Here is a 19,833-nt window from a genome sequence, read left to right as displayed (position 1 = left end):
CCCCCTGTCCATAATTAATTGATTGATTCCCTAGTCCACAATTAATTATTTCCCCAGTTCATACTTATTGATCCCAGTCCATAGTTAATTGACACACCGTCCATACTTAATTAATCCACCTGACCCACTCAGCTGATCCCCCGTCCATACTTAATTGATACTTAATTGATCCCCCGTCCATACTTAACTGATCCCGCGCCGATATCTAATCGATACACTTGCACATCCCTAATTGATCCCCGTCCATACACCTATATATAAATAATTGTGTTTTGTACTTGTACATATATACTGACTGTATCCCCATATTTAGAATGACGTCCATGTTGGCCGGAGCCGTGCAGTGTACATCTTGCGCAATGTATGCATTCCCTGAGCTACCGCTCAGGGATCCATACTGCTGCGAGAGATGTGAGCATATCGTGCACTTGGAAGCCCAAATCCTGGATCTAAGTGCTCAGATAGCGGTACTGAGGAGCATCGACAACATGGAACGGAGTTTGCTGCTCACCGAGCAGACACTCAATGGGTCAACACTGGGGGTGGAGCTTAGTGGGGAAGCGCAGGCTGAACAGGCAGGGAGCTGGGTAACAGTTAGAAGGGATAGAGGGAAGAAGTATAGGAAGGCTGGTTCAGAACCGGCATTATTGGAGCACGACAGATCCTCTGACCGCCGGGGGAGTGTATGCTCCAGTAATGAGGGGGAGGGGGGAAGTGTAGGGCAGGCTAGACAGGTCCTGGTAGTGGGTGACTCTATTATTAGGGGGACAGACAGGGCAATCTGTCACAAAGACCGGGATCGCCGAACGGTGTGCTGCCTCCCTGGCGCTCGAGTCCGGCACATCGCGGATCGGGTTGACAGGTTACTGGGTGGGGCTGGCGAAGACCCAGCGGTCATGGTCCACATTGGCACCAATGACAAAGTGAGTGGTAGATGGAGGGTCCTTAAAAATGATTTCAGGGATCTAGGTAGGAAGCTTAGGGCAAGGACCTCCAAGGTAGTTTTCTCAGAAATACTACCAATCCCGCGAGCCACACAGGAGCGCCAACGGGAGGTTAGGGAGGTGAATAAGTGGCTAAAGAGTTGGTGCAAGGCAGAAGGGTTTGGGTTCATGGAGAACTGGGCCGACTTCGCTGTCGGCTACAGGCTCTACCGTAGGGACGGGCTGCACCTCAATGGGGAGGGTGCAGCGGTGCTGGGGAAGAAGATGGCTAATAGGTTGGAGGAGTTTTTAAACTAGAGACGGGGGGGGGGAAACCAAGGAAATAGGTGGGATGTGAGGCAAGCAAGGGGGAAGGGGAGAAGTGAATATAATGAGGGTGGAGAGGGGGGTGGGGATAGTACAGTTAGATCGTTAGAGAAGAATAGGATGCTAAATAACCCCAAAGTTTTATCTTGCATGCTGACCAACGCAAGAAGCCTGACCAATAAGGCGGATGAGCTGCGGGCGCTTATATCGGAGGAGAGGTATGACATCGTAGGTATAACAGAGACTTGGCTAGACGATAGCTACGACTGGGCGGTAAATTTAACAGATTATAGTTTATTTAGAAGGGACCGGAAACAGGGGAAGGGCGAAGGAGTCTGCTTATATGTAAAGTCACGTCTAAAGCCCAGACTAAGGGAAGATATAGGAGAGGGAGAAGAGGGGGTCGAGTCCATGTGGGTAGAGATAGAGGGGGCAAAAAAATAATAATAAAATATTACTGGGGGTCTGCTATAAGCCACCCAATATAACAGAGGAGAATGAGAAACTGCTATTAGGACAAATAGACAAAGTAGCAAAACATAATGAGGTGATTGTAATGGGGGACTTCAACTACCCGGATATTGACTGGGAAACAGAAACCTGTAGATCTCAGAAAGGAAAAAGGTTCTTGACAAATATTAAGGATAATTATCTCTCCCAACTAGTGCAGGAACCAACGAGAGGGAAGGCAGTGTTGGACTTAATATTGACTAATAGGCCTGATAGAATAACTGAGGTATAGATAGGGGGGCACCTAGGTAATAGCGACCATAATATTATAGACTTCAAAATGCCCTTCAGTAGGGTTATCAATAAGGGAACAACTAAAACATTAAACTTTAGGAGGGCGAAGTTTGATCAGCTGAAAGAAAACCTTCAACTTATAGACTGGGACAAAGTTCTTAATCAAGGAAATACGAATAGTAAATGGGAAACCTTCAAAAGAATTCTGAATACTCAGTGCGAGAGGTATATACCGTATGGGAATAAAAGGGCCAGAAATAAGAGGAAACCAATATGGTTGAACAAGAACGTAAAAGGGGCGTTAAATAGCAAAAAAGAGGCATTCAAGAGATTAAAACAGGAAAACAGCAAGGAGGCACTAATGTGTTACAAGGAAAAAACGAGAACCTGCAAAAAACAAATAAAAATAGCAAAGGAGGAAACAGAGAGACGTATTGCTAGGGAAAGTAGATCAAATCCCAAACTGTTCTTTACGTATATAAATAGTAAAAGGATTAAATCGAATAATATTGGACCGATAAAAAGTGATGAAGGCAAAATCATAGAGAAAGATGAGGATAAAGCTAATCTATTAAATAAATTTTTTTCGTCAACTTTCACAAAGGAAAAAGAACTAACAGGCGAAATGAGAAGTGACAAGCTTAATCCTCCACTAAGTATGACAAATCTAACCCAAGCTGGGGTACAGAAACGCCTCAGTAACATTAAAATAAACAAATCACCAGGACCTGATGGCATACACCCACGGGTACTAAGGGAACTAAGTAATGTGATAGACAGACCGTTATATCTTATATTTAAGGACTCTGTTGAGACTGGGTCTGTACCACTTGATTGGCGACAGGCGAATGTAGTGCCAATATTCAAAAAGGGAGCAAAAAGTAACACCGGAAACTATCGGCCGGTGAGTCTGACGTTCGTTGTGGGCAAAATTTTTGAAGGCTTTATTAATGAGGCAATCATGGAGCATCTTGATGCTAATAATCTATTAACCCCGAACCAACATGGATTCATGAGGAATCGCTCCAGCCAAACAAACCTGATTGACTTCTACGAGGAGGTTAGCTCTCGAGTAGATCAGGGGGAACCAGTGGATGTCGTGTATCTCGACTTCTCAAAAGCGTTCGATAGCGTGCCACATAATAGGTTGGTATACAAAATGAGAATGATGGGGCTGGGGGAAAATGTCTGCAAGTGGGTAGCTAACTGGCTAAAGGATAGAAGGCAGAGGGTGGTTATAAATGGAATATACTCAGATTGGGTAAGCGTCACTAGTGGGGTACCACAGGGGTCTGTACTAGGCCCAATGTTATTTAATATCTTTATTAACGACATAGTCAACGGGATAAATAGTAAAATATCAATATTTACAGATGACACAAAGTTATGTAAAACAATTAATACAAAAGAGGATAGTGAAGACCTACAGAGGGATTTGGATAAGCTGGGTAGGTGGAGCATTAAATGGCAAATGAGGTTTAACGAGGAGAAATGTAAGGTCATACATATGGGAAGGAAAAATGGAAGTCACCAGTACTCACTGAATGGGAAATCATTGGGGAATTCAGAGATGGAGAAGGACTTGGGCATCTTGATTGATAGCAAACTAAATTGGAGTGCCCAAAGTCAGGCCGCTGCTGTAAGGGCAAACAGGGTAATGGGATGTATCAGAAGAGGTATAGCTGCAAAGGATGAGAACATTGTTCTTCCACTGTACAAAGCACTGGTCAGACCACACTTGGAATACTGTGCTCAGTTATGGGCCCCAATATATAGAAAGGATATAAATGAGCTTGAAAAGGTACAAAGGAGGGCAACAAAATTAATAAGGGGAATGGAGGGACTGCAATACCCAGAGAGGTTGGCAAAACTAGGACTATTCAGCCTGGAAAAGAGAAGGTTGAGGGGGGACATAATAAATGTATACAAATATGTTAGGGGACAGTATAGAGACCTTGCCCGGGATTTGTTCAAAAGGAGGGATATTACGGTAACAAGAGGGCATTCACTAAGACTGGAAGAGAAAAGGTTTCAGCACCAGCATAGGAAGGGGTTCTTTACGGTAAGAGCAGTGAGAATATGGAATTCACTGAGTGAGGAGACGGTAATGTCGGATTCACTAAACCAGTTCAAGCGGGGACTGGATGCTTTTCTAGATACCAGGCAGATTTCTGCATATACTTAACAATAGAATAAAATAGTAGGTTGATACAGGGATTTATTCTGACTGCTGGTTTCAGAGTCGGGAGGGAATTTTTCCTCAGGTGAAGATTGGCTAAATCATTTGGGGTTTTTGCCCTCCTCTGGATCAACTTTAGCAATTACAGAACTAACAGGTCGGACTTGATGGACGCAGGTCTTTATTCGGCTTTGCTAACTATGTAACTATGCATGCAGATTGTGCATGCGTTTTTCCTGCAGAATACATGCGGATCCACATGCGTTTCCGCATGCAGATTGACAAGCACTTTCCAGGCGATAGCATCACTTGGAAAGTGCTTGACAACTAGGTCACACTATATAAATCCATGCAAACAGCATGGATTTATACAGTGTGAACCGTAAAAATTAAAACAAATAAAGCTATACTCACCCCCGAGGCCCCGGCGTGGCTGCAGCGCTCGTTCCTGTCTGGTTCCTGGCTGCCGGCATATCGCGAGACAGAGCGGTGAAGGGCCTGCGGTCACATGACTGTGACGTCACCGAAGGTCCTTCAGCGCTGCTGGCATTCAGAGAGAAGCCTCCGGACAGGTGAGTATAAACTTTATTTGTTATTTTATTCTTTTTTTACAGGTACAATGGTACCCAGGTCTGGATGAGAGTCTCCTCTCCTCCAGAACTGGGTACCATCCGCACATAGAGACGCATAGAAGCCGCTTGTAAAAATGTACAGTCGCGGTTTCTGTGCGTCTCAATGCAAGTCAATGGCGGGAGTTCCGCTGCACTTCCGCAAAATTAAATGACATGCTGCGGATTTTTGTACGCAGCATAAACGCTGCGGAAAAATCCGCAGCATGTGCATAGAACATGCGGAATCCCCTTGGGGACCATGGGGTGCGGATTACCTAGCGTTTTACAAGCGTTTCCGCTGCGGAAATTCCGCAGCATAAACGCTTGAAAAACGCTACGTGGGCACACAGCCATAACCCGCATGCAGAAATGCATGCAAAAACGCTTGACAAACGCTTCTACCTGGCAGGAAAAACGCATGTAAAATCTGCATGCGTTTTTCCTGCCAGGGAGAAGCGTAAAAAATATGCAGCATTTCTGCATCGTGGGCACATAGCCTAAATTCCGCAGCATAAACGCTTGGAAAATGCTTCGTGGGCACACAGCCTGAAAATAAAAAAGCTTATACTCACCTCCCGTGCTAGCACCGTTCCCGCGGTGTTGGTACTTGCTCTCCATGGGGGCTCTTGTGCGGTGTTGTGACACGTGAGCTTGGCGCCCAATCAGCGCTGGCGTCACTGTCTCCGCATTAGTATGAATTGAACATGAAGAAGTAGTCAGAGATCGGCCGCAGTCCGGACTTCCTCTTCATGTTCAGAAGGCAGGGACAGTGACGCCAGTTCTGATTGGGCGCCGGTGTCACAACACTGCACGAGAGCCCCAGGGAGAGCGGATGCTGACACCACAGGAACAGCCCCCAGCACGGGAGGTTGAGTATAAGATTTTTATTTTATCGGGGCCAATCGTGGGGTATGAGAAGAGGTGGTCCTAGTAGTGGACAACCCATTTAAGTCTGGAAAATGATCTCCTTATTGGTAGGAACCCACTTTTCTCTTTGCAAATGAAAAATACCCATGGACAGGTGGGAAAAGAGAATGACCACGATGAAGGCCGTCCTCACCCCTGCATGTAAAAGACAAAGTTAGTCGGCATTTTATAAAAAGTGAACTAAATGGGCTACTAGCAATCTACTGCAATACAAAAGCAAACAAATTTAACAATGCAGTGGCCGCCAGTTGAGTTATGGAGAATGTAGATATGTTTTAATATGTGGCAGGTGGTCTCAGCCAATATAATCAAAATGCACTTTAAAGAGGTTACCCACTCCAATGACAACGACACCTGGCACCCTCACCCACTGGTGTAAACTGTATACAGATCATCACACCACAGCTTCACTGCTTAGTGGCTGCTCCTTGGTACTGAAAAACAATTCCTGTTCATCCCACCTTTCCAAAGCTGCTTTTAATTAGTTTAAACTAAAGCTGCTTCTTATCTATCCCATGATTATTTTGCCCAAGGGAGAGATTCTTTTGTTGTACATGTACATTGTGTAGTGTAGCGACCCATCTAAGTGAGGTGGCCTTGTTGTGGCCGGTGGTTACACACAATTTGATTTAAATTTGCTCTAAGAACTGGAAATTTGTGTAGAAAATCTGTCAGTAGTGCAATTTAAAATATTAAATATATTCCATGATTATTGCAGTCAGAGTTGATTTGCACTGACCTATTTATTATACTTTGTTAGGTGGTGCTGACTGATGGGAAATGTAGTTTTCGTATTGTCTAAAAGCACCCAAAGCTTGTTACATTTAACTAATATCACAATCTTTCTCATTTCATATAGAGGAAAAATGAATTTGGACAGAAAATAAGTTCACCAACATCTTTCCTTCTATTACTTGTACTTACATTTCTTGCTTATAAACTTGAATAAGGTTTTTGCTGGTGGTGTGTATGCTGTATCTCTGATATCTTTTATATTTTAGGTATCCCAGACTTTTTACATCACTATTAATAAAGTAGATGACTCTATACCCGTGGTGCAGAATTTAGGAATGAGGGTGCAAGAAGGTGTTCGAAAGACTATTACCGAGTTTGAGCTGAAGGCTATTGATGCTGATACTGAGGTATGAGGCTCTTGAATGTACATGCTTCGGTTTGCTGGAATGTATCTTTTTGTTGGGAACTGGAATCCATATTAGACTGAATAGTAATGCTGTATGTCTAATTTAGTGATTGCCAAAAGCCATCAATTTTTTTTCCATGCAAGCTATTGGGTTAAATTTCACAAATACATCAATACAATAATTAGTCATGGTTGGTCAAAAAATCATAAGTTTTTGTTGATGGCTTTTGGCAATCACTAAATTAGACATACAGCATTACTATTCAGTCTAATATACTTAACACAGTCTCTGATCTTTAAAACAGGCAGAATCTGTTACTTTCACCATTGTCCAGCCACCTCGTTATGGAGTAATTGAGCGCAGCACCAATGGTCAGAGCTACCGTCAGACATTTACCTTCACAATGGATGACATCTATCAAAATCGTATCAGCTACAATCATGATGGAAGTAATACTCTGAAGGACCGATTCTCCTTTACTGTCTCAGATGGAACCAACCCTTTCTTTATTGTGGATGATGGGGGGAAAGAGGTGATTTTAGCCATGTTAAAATATTAATCTTTTAGCAAATTTTTATCATTATTAAAACACAAATCATTTTAAAATATCTGCATATCGATCAGTGTTGAAGATTTCAGTGGTCTAGTGCTTATGGGGTGCTTTTTATAACACTGGCTAGTAAAAGAAGTATCATAGTGATGGCTCTTATAGTTGAAAGTGGAAAAATCAGCAACAAGGTGGCATACTGCAAAAGTGCCACATGTGTGCGCAATAGTCATTTTCCAAATTTTAGCTGTGTAAGGTTCCTTGTGCTAAGCTTGCCATACACATGAGTGAAAGGTCAGTTAAGCCTACTGATTTATGGCGGACCCCTGATGATGGATGTCCATGGTAAAAGGGCATGGACATGTTGGGTTCTACATGCTGGATTTTGCTATTTTTCTTTGGGAGATAACCTGATTTTTCTCACTCCCCTAAAATAAACATATGGTCTCAGCCAAGCCTGTTTGTTTATGGTGAAGCTCACAAAATAGTAATAATAATGTGTGTAGTGTGTGTAGTGTGTGTATGTATAGATAGATAGATACAGTGCCTACAAGTAGTATTCAACCCCCTGCAGATTTAGCTGGTTGACACATGCGGAATTAACTTGGCATTGTGACATTTGTACTGTAGATCAGCCTGGAAGTGGGAAATGCACTGTAGCAAATTTTTTTTTTTTTTTAAAAACGTTAAAAGTTAATTCAGAGTGTCATTTATTATTCAACCCCTCAAACCACAAGAATTCTGTTTGGTCCCCCTAAAGTATTAAGAAGTAGTTCAGGCACCAAGAATAATGAGCTTCACATGTGTGGATTAAAGATCTCTTTTGCCAGCCTTTTCTGACTATTTAAGACCCTCCCCAAACTTGTGAACAGCACTCAGACATGGTCAACATGGGAAAGACAAAGGAGCATTCCAAGGCCATCAGAGACAAGATCGTGGAGGGTCACAAGGCTGGCAAGGGGTACAAAACCCTTTCCAAGGAGTTGGGCCTACCTGTCTCCACTGTTGGGAGCATCATCCGTAAGTGGAAGGCTTATGGAACTACTGTTAGCCTTCCACGGCCTGGACAGCCTTTGAAAGTGTCCTCCCGTGCCGAGGCCAGGCTTGTCCGAAGAGTCAATGCTAACCCAAGGACAACAAGGAAGGAGCTCCGGGAAGATCTCATGGCAGTGGGGACATTGGTTTCAGTCAATACCATAAGTAACGTACTCCACCGCAATGGTCTCCGTTCCAGACGAGCCTGTATGGTACCTTTACTTTCAAAGCGTCATGTCAAGGCTCGTCTACAGCTCATGATCACTTGGAGGACTCTGAGACAGACTGGTTCAAGTTTCTATGGTCTGATGAGACCAAGATCGAGATCTTTGGTGCCAACCACACACGTGACGTTTGGAGACTGGATGGCACTGCACACGACCCCAAGAATACCATCTCTACAGTCAAGCATGGTGGTGGCAGCATCATGTTGTGAGGCTGTTTCTCAGCCAAGGGGCCTGGCCATCTGGTCCGCATCCATGGGAAGATGGATAGCACGGCCTACCTGGAGATTTTGGCCAAGAACCTCCGCTCCTCCATCAAGGATCTTAAGATGGGTCGTAATTTCATCTTCCAACAAGACAACGACCCAAAGCACACAGCCAAGAAAACCAAGGCCTGGTTCAAGAGGGAAAAAGTCAAGGTGTTGGAGTGGCCTAGTCAGTCTCCTGACCTTAACCCAATTGAAAACTTGTGGAAGGAGCTCAAGAATAAAGTCCACATGGGACACCCAAAGAACCTAGATAACTTGGAGAAGATCTGCATGGAGGAGTGGGCCAAGATAACTCCACAGACCTGTGCCGGCCTGATCAGGTCTTATAAAAGACGATTATTAGCTGTAATTGCAAACAAGGGTTATTCCACAAAATATTAAACATAGGGGTTGTATAATAATTGACCCACACTTTTATGTTTAAAATTTAATAAAATTCAACTGAGCAACATAACTTTTTGGTTTGTAAGATTTATGCTTCTGTTCATAAAACCTACTCTCGTTTGCAGTTTGAAGGCTCTAACTTATTTGCATCTTATCAAACCAGCTAAATCTGCAGGGGGTTGAATACTACTTGTAGGCACTGTAGATAGATATGTATATATTGATAGATATACAGATAGATACGTACAGTGGGGAAAATAAGTATTTGATACGCTGCCGATTTTGCAAGTTTTCCCACCTACAAAGAATGGAGAGGTCTGTAATTTTTACACTTCACCTGTGAGAGACAAAATCTTAAAAAAATCCAGAAAATCACATTGTATGAATTTAACATAATTAATTAGCATTTTATTGCATGAAATAAGTATTTGATACAATAAAAAACAGAACCTTTGTTTGCAGTTACAGAGGTCAGTTCCTGACCAAGTTTGCACACACTGCAGCAGGGATTCTGACCTACTCCTCCATACAAATCTTCTCCAAATCTTTCCAGTTTCAGGGCTATTGCTGGGCATCATTGAGTTTCTTCAGCTCCCTACAAAGATTTTCTATTAGGTTCAGATCTGGAGACTGGCTAGCCACTCCAGGACCTTGAAATGCTTCTTACGGAGCCACTCCTTAGTTGCCCTCGCTGTGTGTTTCCGGTCACTGTCATGCTGGAAGTCCCAGCCACGACCCATCTTCAATGCTCTTACTGAGAGAAGGAGGTTGTTGGCCAAAATCTCGCACTACATGAGCCCATCCATCCTCCCTTCAATATGGTGCAGTTGTCCTGTCCCCTTTGCAGAAAAGCACCCCCAAAGTATGATGTTTCCCCCACCATGCTTCACGGTTGTCACGGTGTTCTTGGGGTTGTACTCATCCTTCTTCTTCCTCCAAACATATGTGAGTGGAGATGATGCCAAAAACTTCTATTTTTGTCTCATCTGACCACATGACCTTCTCCCATGCCTCCTCTGGATCATCCAGATGGTCATTGGCGAACGTCAAATGGGTCTGGACATGTGCTGGCGTGAGCAGGGGGACCTCTCGTGCCCTGCAGGATTTTAATCCATGACGGCGTAGTGTGTTACCAACGGTTTTGTTTGAGACTGTGGTCTTAGCTCTCTTCAGGTCACTGACCAGGTAGTTCTGGGCTGATTCCTGACCTTTCTCAGAATCATCCTTACCCCACGAGGCGAGATCTTGCATGGAGCCCCAGACCGAGAAAGATTGATAGTCATCTTGTATTTCTTCCATTTTCTAATAATTGTGTCAACAGTTGTTGCCTTGTGCAGGTCTACAATTTTGTCTTGGCCATGGAGGAGAGGTTGGAGTGTGATTGATTGAGTTTGTGGACAGGTGTCTTTTATACAGGTAATGAGTTCAAACAGGTGCAATTAAAACAGGTAATGAGTGCAGAGTAGGAGGGCTTCTTAAAGAAAACCTAACAGGTCTATGAGAGCCAGAATTCTTGCTGGTTGGTAGGTGATCAGATATTTATTTCATGCAATAAAATGCAATTTAATTGTTTAAAAATCGTATAATGTGATTTTCTGATTTTTATTTTTTGATTCTGTCTCTCACCGGTGAAATGTACAGTACAGACTAAAAGTTTGGACACACCTTCTCATTTAAAGATTTTTCTGTATTTTCATGACTATGAAAATTGTACATTCACACTGAAGGCATCAAAACTATGAATTAACAAAAAAGTGTGAAACTACTGAAAATATGTCTTATATTCTAGGTTCTTCAAAGTATCCACCTTTTGCTTTGATGACTGCTTTGCACACTCTTGGCATTCTCTTGATGAGCTTCAAGAGGTAGTCACCGGAAATGGTCTTCCAACAATCTTGAAGGAGTTCCCAGAGATGCTTAGCACTTGTTGGCCCTTTTGCCTTCACTCTGCGGTCCAGCTCACCCCAAACCATCTCGATTGGGTTCAGGTCTGGTGACTGTGGAGGCCAGGTCATCTGGCGTAGCACCCCATCACTCTTCCTCTTGGTCAAATAGCCCTTACACAGCCTGGAGGTGTGTTTGGGGTCATTGTCCTGTTGAAAAATAAATGATGGTCCAACTAAACGCAAACTGGATGGAATAGCATACTGCTGCAAGATGCTGTGGTAGCCATGCTGGTTCAGTATGCCTTCAATTTTGAATAAATCCCCAACAGTGTCACCAGCAAAGCACACCCACACCATCACACCTCCTCCTCCATGCTTCACGGTGGGAACCAGGCATGTAGAGTCCATCCGTTCACCTTTTCTGCGTCGCACAAAGACACGGTGGTTGGAACCAAAGATCTCAAATTTGGACTCATCAGACCAAAGCACAGATTTCCACTGGTCTAATGTCCATTCCTTGTGTTCTTTAGCCCAAACAAGTCTCTTCTGCTTGTTGCCTGCTGCTAGAACTCTGTGTGGCATTGACCTGGTCTCTAATCTGAGCTGCTGTTAACCTTCGATTTCTGAGGCTGGTGACTCGGATAAACTTATCCTCAGAAGCAGAGGTGACTCTTGGTCTTCCTTTCCTGGGGCGGTCCTCATGTGAGCCAGTTTCTTTGTAGCGCTTGATGGTTTTTGTAACTGCACTTGGGGACACTTTCAAAGTTTGCCCAATTTTTCGGACTGACTGACCTTCATTTCTTAAAGTAATGATGGCACTCGTTTTTCTTTACTTAGCTGCTTTATTCTTGCCATAATACAAATTCTAACAGTCTATTCAGTAGGACTATCAGCTGTGTATCCACCAAACTTCTGCACAACACAACTGATGGTCCCAACCCCATTTATAAGGCAAGAAATCCCACTTATTAAACCTGACAGTGCACACCTGTGAAGTGAAAACCATTTTCGGTGACTACCTCTTGAAGCTCATCAAGAGAATGCCAAGAGTGTGCAAAGCAGTCATCAAAGCAAAAGATGGCTACTTTGAAGAACCTAGAACATAAGACATATTTTCAGTTGTTTCACACTTTTTTGTTAAGTATATAATTCCACATGTGTTAATTCATAGTTTTGATGCCTTCAGTGTGAATGTACAATTTTCATAGTCTTGAAAATACAGAAAAATCTTTAAATGAGAAGGTGTGTCCAAACTTTTGGTCTGTACCTACGATAAAAATTACAGACCTCTGCATTCTTTGTAGGTGGGAAAACTTGCAAAATCGTCAGTGCATCAAATCTTTTTTTTTCCAACTGTATTTACACTGTTTGTAGAATTATAAGGCAAGTGAGTATTTTGACCATATCATCATTTTTATGCATATTTCCCAACTCCAAGCTGTACAAACTTGAATGTTTATTGTATCAAAGTACAGCAATAGGGGTTCCAGGATAACCACACAATAAAGTAGGTATTAAAGCAAGTGTAGTACTACAGAAAGTTAAAACTTAACATTTATTACAACTGAATAAAAAGTGATACACAAGTCACAAGGACCTAAAAACGAGTATAAGCCTGTCTGTGGCAGTGAGTAACCATATAAATCAGTAACTCATTTTGTCCAGGAATATGAGCATATGTAATACCAACATAGTCTACCTGTAACATAACGCAGAAAATGGCAGAAAATAATGGAGCTCTCAAGACAATGTCTCAACATATCATGTCTCAGCACACAGGAACCTTAATACATTTACACTGATTATGGTGAGCATTTAAACCTTATATATATATTAATGGAACGACATCACCAAATAAAATGTCGGTTCTTGCTCTCTGGCTTAAAGACAGCTCCATGTGGTGGGGCATCCAAACCTTTTCAGCCTCCAGCAACGCACAGCACTGTCTAATGGATAGGCTGAGCGATTGATGCCAGCTTCTATACTGTATGACACCCTCTTCTCCCCTGATTAGCTGAGGCAATGAAACGCGTTGGGAGCGGTGTGCTGTGAGTTGCTGGAGGCTGAAAAGGTTTAGATGCCCCACCACATGGAGCTGTCTTTAAGCCAGAGAGCAAGAACCGACATTTTATTTGGTGATGTCGTTCCATTAATATATATATAAGGTATAAATGCTCACCATAATCAGTGTAAATGTATTGAGGTTCCTGTGTGCTGAGACATGATATGTTGAGACATTGTCTTGAGAGCTCCATTATTTTCTGCCATTTTCTGCGTTATGTTACAGGTAGACTATGTTGGTATTACATATGCTCGTATTCCTGGACATAATGAGTTACTGATTTATATGGTTACTCACTACCACAGACAGGCTTATACTCGTTTTTAGGTCCTTGTGACTTGTGTATCACTTTTTATTCAGTTGTAATAAATGTTAAGTTTTAACTTTCTGTAGTACTACACTTGCTTTAATACCAATGTTTATTGTATGAAGCAGCTCAGGTGATGGCACAAGGATTTATCAAAGTGTGCCGAATTACTAAGCCATTTGTTTCTTTGTTGGCAAAATGGGCCAAAAAAGAGATTTAACTTATTCTGAAAAGTCAAAAATAGTTACAAGACTTAGAGGGATGCAGCACCCTTGAAATTGCTAAGATAATGGGACATGATCAAAGAACCATCAAGTGTTTTGTTGCAAACAGTCAACAGGTTCACAAAAAAAAGGATGCACATTAAAGGGAACCTGTCACCAAGAAGCTGCAATGCGATCTGCGGGCACCATGTTATAGAGATGCGATTTTGTGAGAAAAGATTCAGTATGATCTTTGATTTATTCATTTATACCTCTGGTCTTTCTGGGATTTCCAGTCCAGTGTGTGGTCCTATCAGTGACTAACAGTCATTTCTTTATGCACACTTATACACAGATAGCTGTCAGTTATTGATAGCCCGGCCCACTGGACCAAAAATGCCATAAAGAGCAGTGGATTAAATGATGAAAATATAGGTTATACCTTGTCTTTTCTCCCAACACTATACATCAATCTGCTGAGCTCCCCCTGCTTTATACCATGATGCCTGCAGATTATACTGCATTTTCATGGTGACAGGTTTCCTTTAACTGTCAAGGATTCTAGAAGAATCAATCGTGAAGTAACCAGGAACCTATTAGCCTCCAGTGCTGTTGTATTCCAGTACTGCAGCCTCCTGTGAGTGCCCTGAAGTACAAGGTGTTCAGTGCACAGAGACATGGCCAAGGTAAGGAAGGCTGAAACTCCACCACCACTGACCAAGACACAGAATTTGAAATGTCAAAACTGGGCCACGAAATGGCCAGCCAAGCAGTGGAGTACTTTGATGCATGTGATGAAGCTTGAAAGATGCAGACTTTTTCCTATGGCGCTGCTTGAAGAAAGTGTCTTCTAATAATTGGACGTAGATTTAGGATTTGATTTTGTGTCCATCTTCAACCCAGAAAGGTCCAACTAGTTCATCTTTAATATTACCAGCCCATAGCAGTACCCACCTCCACTTTCTTGGCATCTGAGTCGAAGTGAAGGTCTGTGCCCATTACTGATCCAGTCACGGGCCCGTTTATCTGGTACATCAAGTGTTATTCTAATGTGATCAGTGATAAAATCTTTAAAAAATGTGTCTTCAGATATTTCTTGTCCCTGTCTTGACATTTCAGCTTATGTGTCTTGTTCAATGGTGGTCAGGTTTTAGCCTCCCTTACCTTGGCCATGTCTCTGAGCATTGTACACCTGGTACTTCTGGGCAGTCCAGGGATGTTCCAGTTTTGGAATATGACACTGGAGGATAATGGGTTCCTGATCGCTTAATATTTGATTCTTCTCAATTCTTTGGAAGTTAATATGTGTCTTGTTTTATCAGCATGTTTTTTGCCACCCTGATGACTATTTGCAACAAAACTTTTGATGGTTCTATGATCATATGCCCCAATATCTTAGCAATTTCAAGAGTGCGTTATCCCTCTGTAAATATTGCAATATTTTTAACTATTCACAGTCAGTTAAATCTTTTTTTTGGCTGATTTTGATCTGAGGAAAACAAGCTGCCTAATAATTCTGCTCCCTCAGTGCACAAATACACATCACCTGATATGCTTCAAACCAATAAGCATTCAAGTTTATTCAGCTTGGAGTTGAAAAATATGCATGAAAAGATGATATGGTCAAAATAATCACTTATTCTGCAAACAGTATGTATGTATATACTAAAAGTTTTAGGCAGGTGTGAAATGCTGCAAAGTAAGATTTCGTAAAAAATAGTTGTGTTAATGGTTTATTTTTATCAGTTACCAAAATGCGAAGTGAATGAACAAAAGAGAAATCTAAATTAAATCAATATTTGGCGTGACTACCCTTTAAAACAGCATCAAAGCATCAATTCTTCTAGGTACACTTGTACACAGTTTTTGAAATAACTCAGTAGGGAGGTTGTTACAAACCTCTTGGAGAACAAACCACAGATGTGTGGATATAGGCTTGCACAATTCCTTCTGTCTTTTCATGTAATCCCAGACAAACTCAATGATGCTGAGATTAGGGCTCTATCATCACCTCCAGGACTCCTCGTTCTTCTTTACACTGCCAATAGTTGTTAATGACATTGGCTATATGTTTGCGGCCATTGTCCTGTTGCAGAATAAATTTGGAGCTAATCTGATGCCTCCATGATGGTACTGCATGATGGATAAGTGTCTGTCTTTATGTCTCAGCACTTAGGACACTAATAAATGGGCAGTTTCTTGGTGTGAAATATTTGGCTGTAACAGAAAAAAGTTTGTTCACTGAAGGGCTGAAGAGCGGTAGAATAACGAGTATCTTCAAGCAACAGTGAAGCATGGTGGTTCCTTGCAAATTTGCAGTGGCAATTCAGCAAGTGGAGTTGAGGATTAGGTCAAGATTAATTATGTTGTTCTCATTGTTGAGAAATACAGCCAGAATCATATCCATTGTGCAGTACCATCAATGAAGCCTCTGTTTGGCTCCAAATGTATTCTGTACCGGGACAATGACCCTAAACATACAGACAATGTCATTAGAACTATCTTTAGTGTAAAGAAGAACAAGTAGTCCTTGTAGTGATGATATGGCCCCCACAGAGCTGTGATTTTAACATCATCGAATCTGCCTGGGATTACATGAAGAGACAGAAGGATTCGTGCAAGCCTACATCCACAGATGTGTGGTTAGTTCTTCAAGATGTTTGAACCAACCATCTGCCGTGTTCCTTCAAAAACTGTGTACAAGTGTACCTAGAAGAATTGATGCTTTGATGATTTTTTGAAGACTGAGTCAGGTCACAGCAAATATTGATTTGATTTAGATTTCTTTTCAATTCATTCTCTTTGCACTTTTTTTCAAAAGGGTTGTCCTGGCGAACAAAGTACATTTTAATCACTAGATCTTGGAATAAGAATAAATTCCACAATTAAATGTGTTAAAAAATGTTCCTGTGCTGAGATAATCTTATAAATGTGCCCCTGCTGTGTACTGTGTAATGGCTGTGTCTGACCATACAGGAGCATCGTCTGATTATCTCCACATCTCACTTTTTCATACCCCCCACCCGCCCAGGAGATGTGGTATGATCAGACCATGTCCCTGTACGGTCAGACACAGTCATTACACAGTACACAGCAGCGTCACATTTATAAGATTATCGCAGCACATATCTAATTGTGGAATTTATTATTATTTCAAGATCTAATAATTAAAATGTACTTTGTGGGAAACCCCTTTAACTGATAAATGTAAGCTATTAACACTTCCACTTTTGAAAGCATTATTACTTTGCAGCATCTTTTTCTACACAGTACAGTGTGTGTGTAAAGCTATTCTATCAATCTGATTATTAGATCAGAAATACCAAATTTCAGTTTAAGCAGAAATGTCAAAATGGTGATCTCTTCTTGCAATGTAGTATTTGCATTATACAAGGTTCTTTATGAGTATATGTACCTTATTTTGTCAGATTGTAACTGCAGCTCCTCAGAGATTTAAAGTAGACATCCTTCCAGTTGATGATGGAACACCAAGAATCATTACCAATTTAGGACTTCAGTGGTTGGAATACATGGATGGAAAGGTAATGGCAGCTAAACCGAATTGTCATTTAGAATCTGTCTCAATTTTATGTTCTATTAATACTCATTACCTAAGGTGTCCATGACCTCTTTTCATGATCTGATAAGGGAATATCAATAATGTCTTGCATTTGGCATTTGGTTATTTATGGACATTGGGAAAATGTAATTTCCTGTCTGCAAACAGGTTAAATGTGTCATAAACTTTACCATTGATAATATTATATAAGAAGATTGGACTGGAAGAGATTTACTAATATTCTCTTAAATTAGATTTTATAGTTGAGCTACACTTAAAAGAACCACAAACCTATAAATGAAATAAGTGAACAGAAGAAACACTGCACAGTGTTGGCTGGTCAACCAAATTTCTACATGCTTTCTTTTCTCCTACAAAAGGCATGGAGTCAAAAGTCCACCATCACATGCAAAATTTCAGAAAAGTTTATTAAATAATAAAAAAAATCAGGCAAAAATTCATTACATCAGTATTCAAATGACAGCACAGGTATCCCCCCGGATTTCACCCTGACCCGCGCAGTCATCTTGAATGCTGGAAGCAATGCGGGGTCCAGCGTCTGATATGCCTCATATGCGCATCATCTTTTGACGCTGAATAGCAGACTGCTGTGGAGGAATCTATTTATATTAGATACAGCACACAGCAAGTTACAGCCCCCCGATGAGGCCCACGCGAAACGCACGTTGGGGCTGCAGGCACAGCTGGTCCACATAGGTTGAACATGGGTAAGAGGGTCTCCTTTATTTACTTAGACTACTGAAGGTTTTTCTTACTTTATGCTGATTGACCCTAAAATGACTGTGGCTCTTGTGATTATTACTATGGCCATAAGTGTTAGATATGCAGAATAAAATATGTCTCATGCTCGTTAGATTAGATTTATTTATATATTATATGTGGTTATACAATTCATGCACTGGCACTTTATAAACTGATTTACATTAAGTCCTGGGATGACATGGACCACTTACACAGTGTTAGTACATATTGATTCTGGCTAGCTTTTGGGTCGGATTTTCTCATGATTGGACACAATGGCACTACCACTTTTGGTGATTCTCTATATATATTGAGGTCAGATACTACCCCCGCCTGTTATACATTTGTGGATCAGCAGCCACAAACACCTATGTCTTCGAATTTGATTTTTAATACTGATGTAATGAATTTTTGCCTGATTTTTGTATTTAATAAACTTTTTTGAAACTTTGCATGTGATGGTGGACTTTTGACTCCATGTCTTTTGTAGGAAATATATGTTAGGAGTGTCCATGTGGATTATCCATATAGACTGTAAGAGCTGTTATACAATGTTTTCAGTTCGGGTGATATTGATTCTATGCCTTTGTTTCTGTAGAATTTCTACACATGACACAAGGGTTAATTTCCTACTGATCAATTCGATTTGGGGCTGGCATTTTGGTTGTGGATGTAGGATTTGGTTAGAGACTTGACCTAACATTCTTAGTTTACTACTGCAATGGAGCATTATGGCAAATCTACAGATCTACAGCCATAGATACACAGGTTTGTTAGAAGGTGGTCAATCTGAATGGAAAACAAATACAAGAGAATTATACACCATAGGCAATGAAAAAGGCTGAAACTAAATAATGAATTGATGTTTTTTTCTGTGTTTTCTGTATTTGGTGTTCCATTCATAAGCAAGGACAATATAATAGGTGCTTTTCAATCTTGTATCATCTTTGTTAAAGTCAGTGTTCCTGTGTTGTGGATTTTCCTTAGCTTTCTCCAATTCAACATGGTCTACAATTTTTTGCTGATAAAGCTCAACTTTTTTTCTTTTACATAACTTCACTTAGCGTTTGATGAAAATGTGCAATATTTGGATTATCTACAGGCTTCTAATTACATTACGAAGAAAGAACTAATGACAATGGACCCAGACACAGATGACAAGCAACTCACTTATGACATTTTAAGTGGGCCCGCACATGGCTATTTGGAAAACAAGCTAAAACCTGGGGTATTGCTCACTTCATTTACACAAGGTATGCTTTTTTATATATGTATAATTAGAGCACATACTGGGCGAGGCAGATAATATATGTCAACTGGAACAGTAAGTAATAATTACATGGTTAATTACAGATGTGATTCTATTGGCATATATTTGCTGCTGGGTGAATGGTTGACCATTAGGAAAGAAACATGGATATCCAAAGGAGGAAAAAAACAAGAAAAGGTCATAGATGGAAACAACCGTAAGTATAAAGTAAAAAAACTTTATTTGCAAGCACTGGTTATATGGTGGCACTGTAGAAAACAGGTGCACATGTGAAAATAAAAGCAACAATAACAGTAGTACATGTGGAAATACAAACTATTAAAAACAGGGGGTATATAAAAATGAACCCATAAAGACCACATAGGGTGTATATGCCAAAAAGTCCACAATATAGAGAGCACAGGGGCTAATAAGGTGCTTCTATGGAAAACGTATATGATGTCACTATGTACAAAAGGTACAGAGGAGGTTA

General features: G+C 41.2%; 1 protein-coding gene across 1 annotated transcript in view; it reads left to right on the top strand.

The window, feature by feature from the left end:
* FRAS1 (Fraser extracellular matrix complex subunit 1) overlaps positions 1-19,833 on the top strand; it is a 626,357-nt gene that overhangs the window by 536,620 nt on the left and 69,904 nt on the right. The window contains exons 49-52 of the mRNA XM_073637084.1: positions 6,713-6,853; positions 7,158-7,385; positions 17,199-17,312; positions 19,194-19,344. Of these exons, the coding sequence (XP_073493185.1) occupies positions 6,713-6,853; positions 7,158-7,385; positions 17,199-17,312; positions 19,194-19,344 (634 nt within the window). The remainder of the gene's footprint in view (positions 1-6,712; positions 6,854-7,157; positions 7,386-17,198; positions 17,313-19,193; positions 19,345-19,833) is intronic.

The sequence above is a fragment of the Phyllobates terribilis genome, unplaced genomic scaffold (assembly GCF_046119375.1).
Source record: "Phyllobates terribilis strain yellow unplaced genomic scaffold, ASM4611937v1 Scaffold_1__5_contigs__length_1240528914, whole genome shotgun sequence".
NCBI lineage: Eukaryota > Metazoa > Chordata > Amphibia > Anura > Dendrobatidae > Phyllobates > Phyllobates terribilis.
This window is presented reverse-complemented; position numbering and strand designations above follow the sequence as displayed.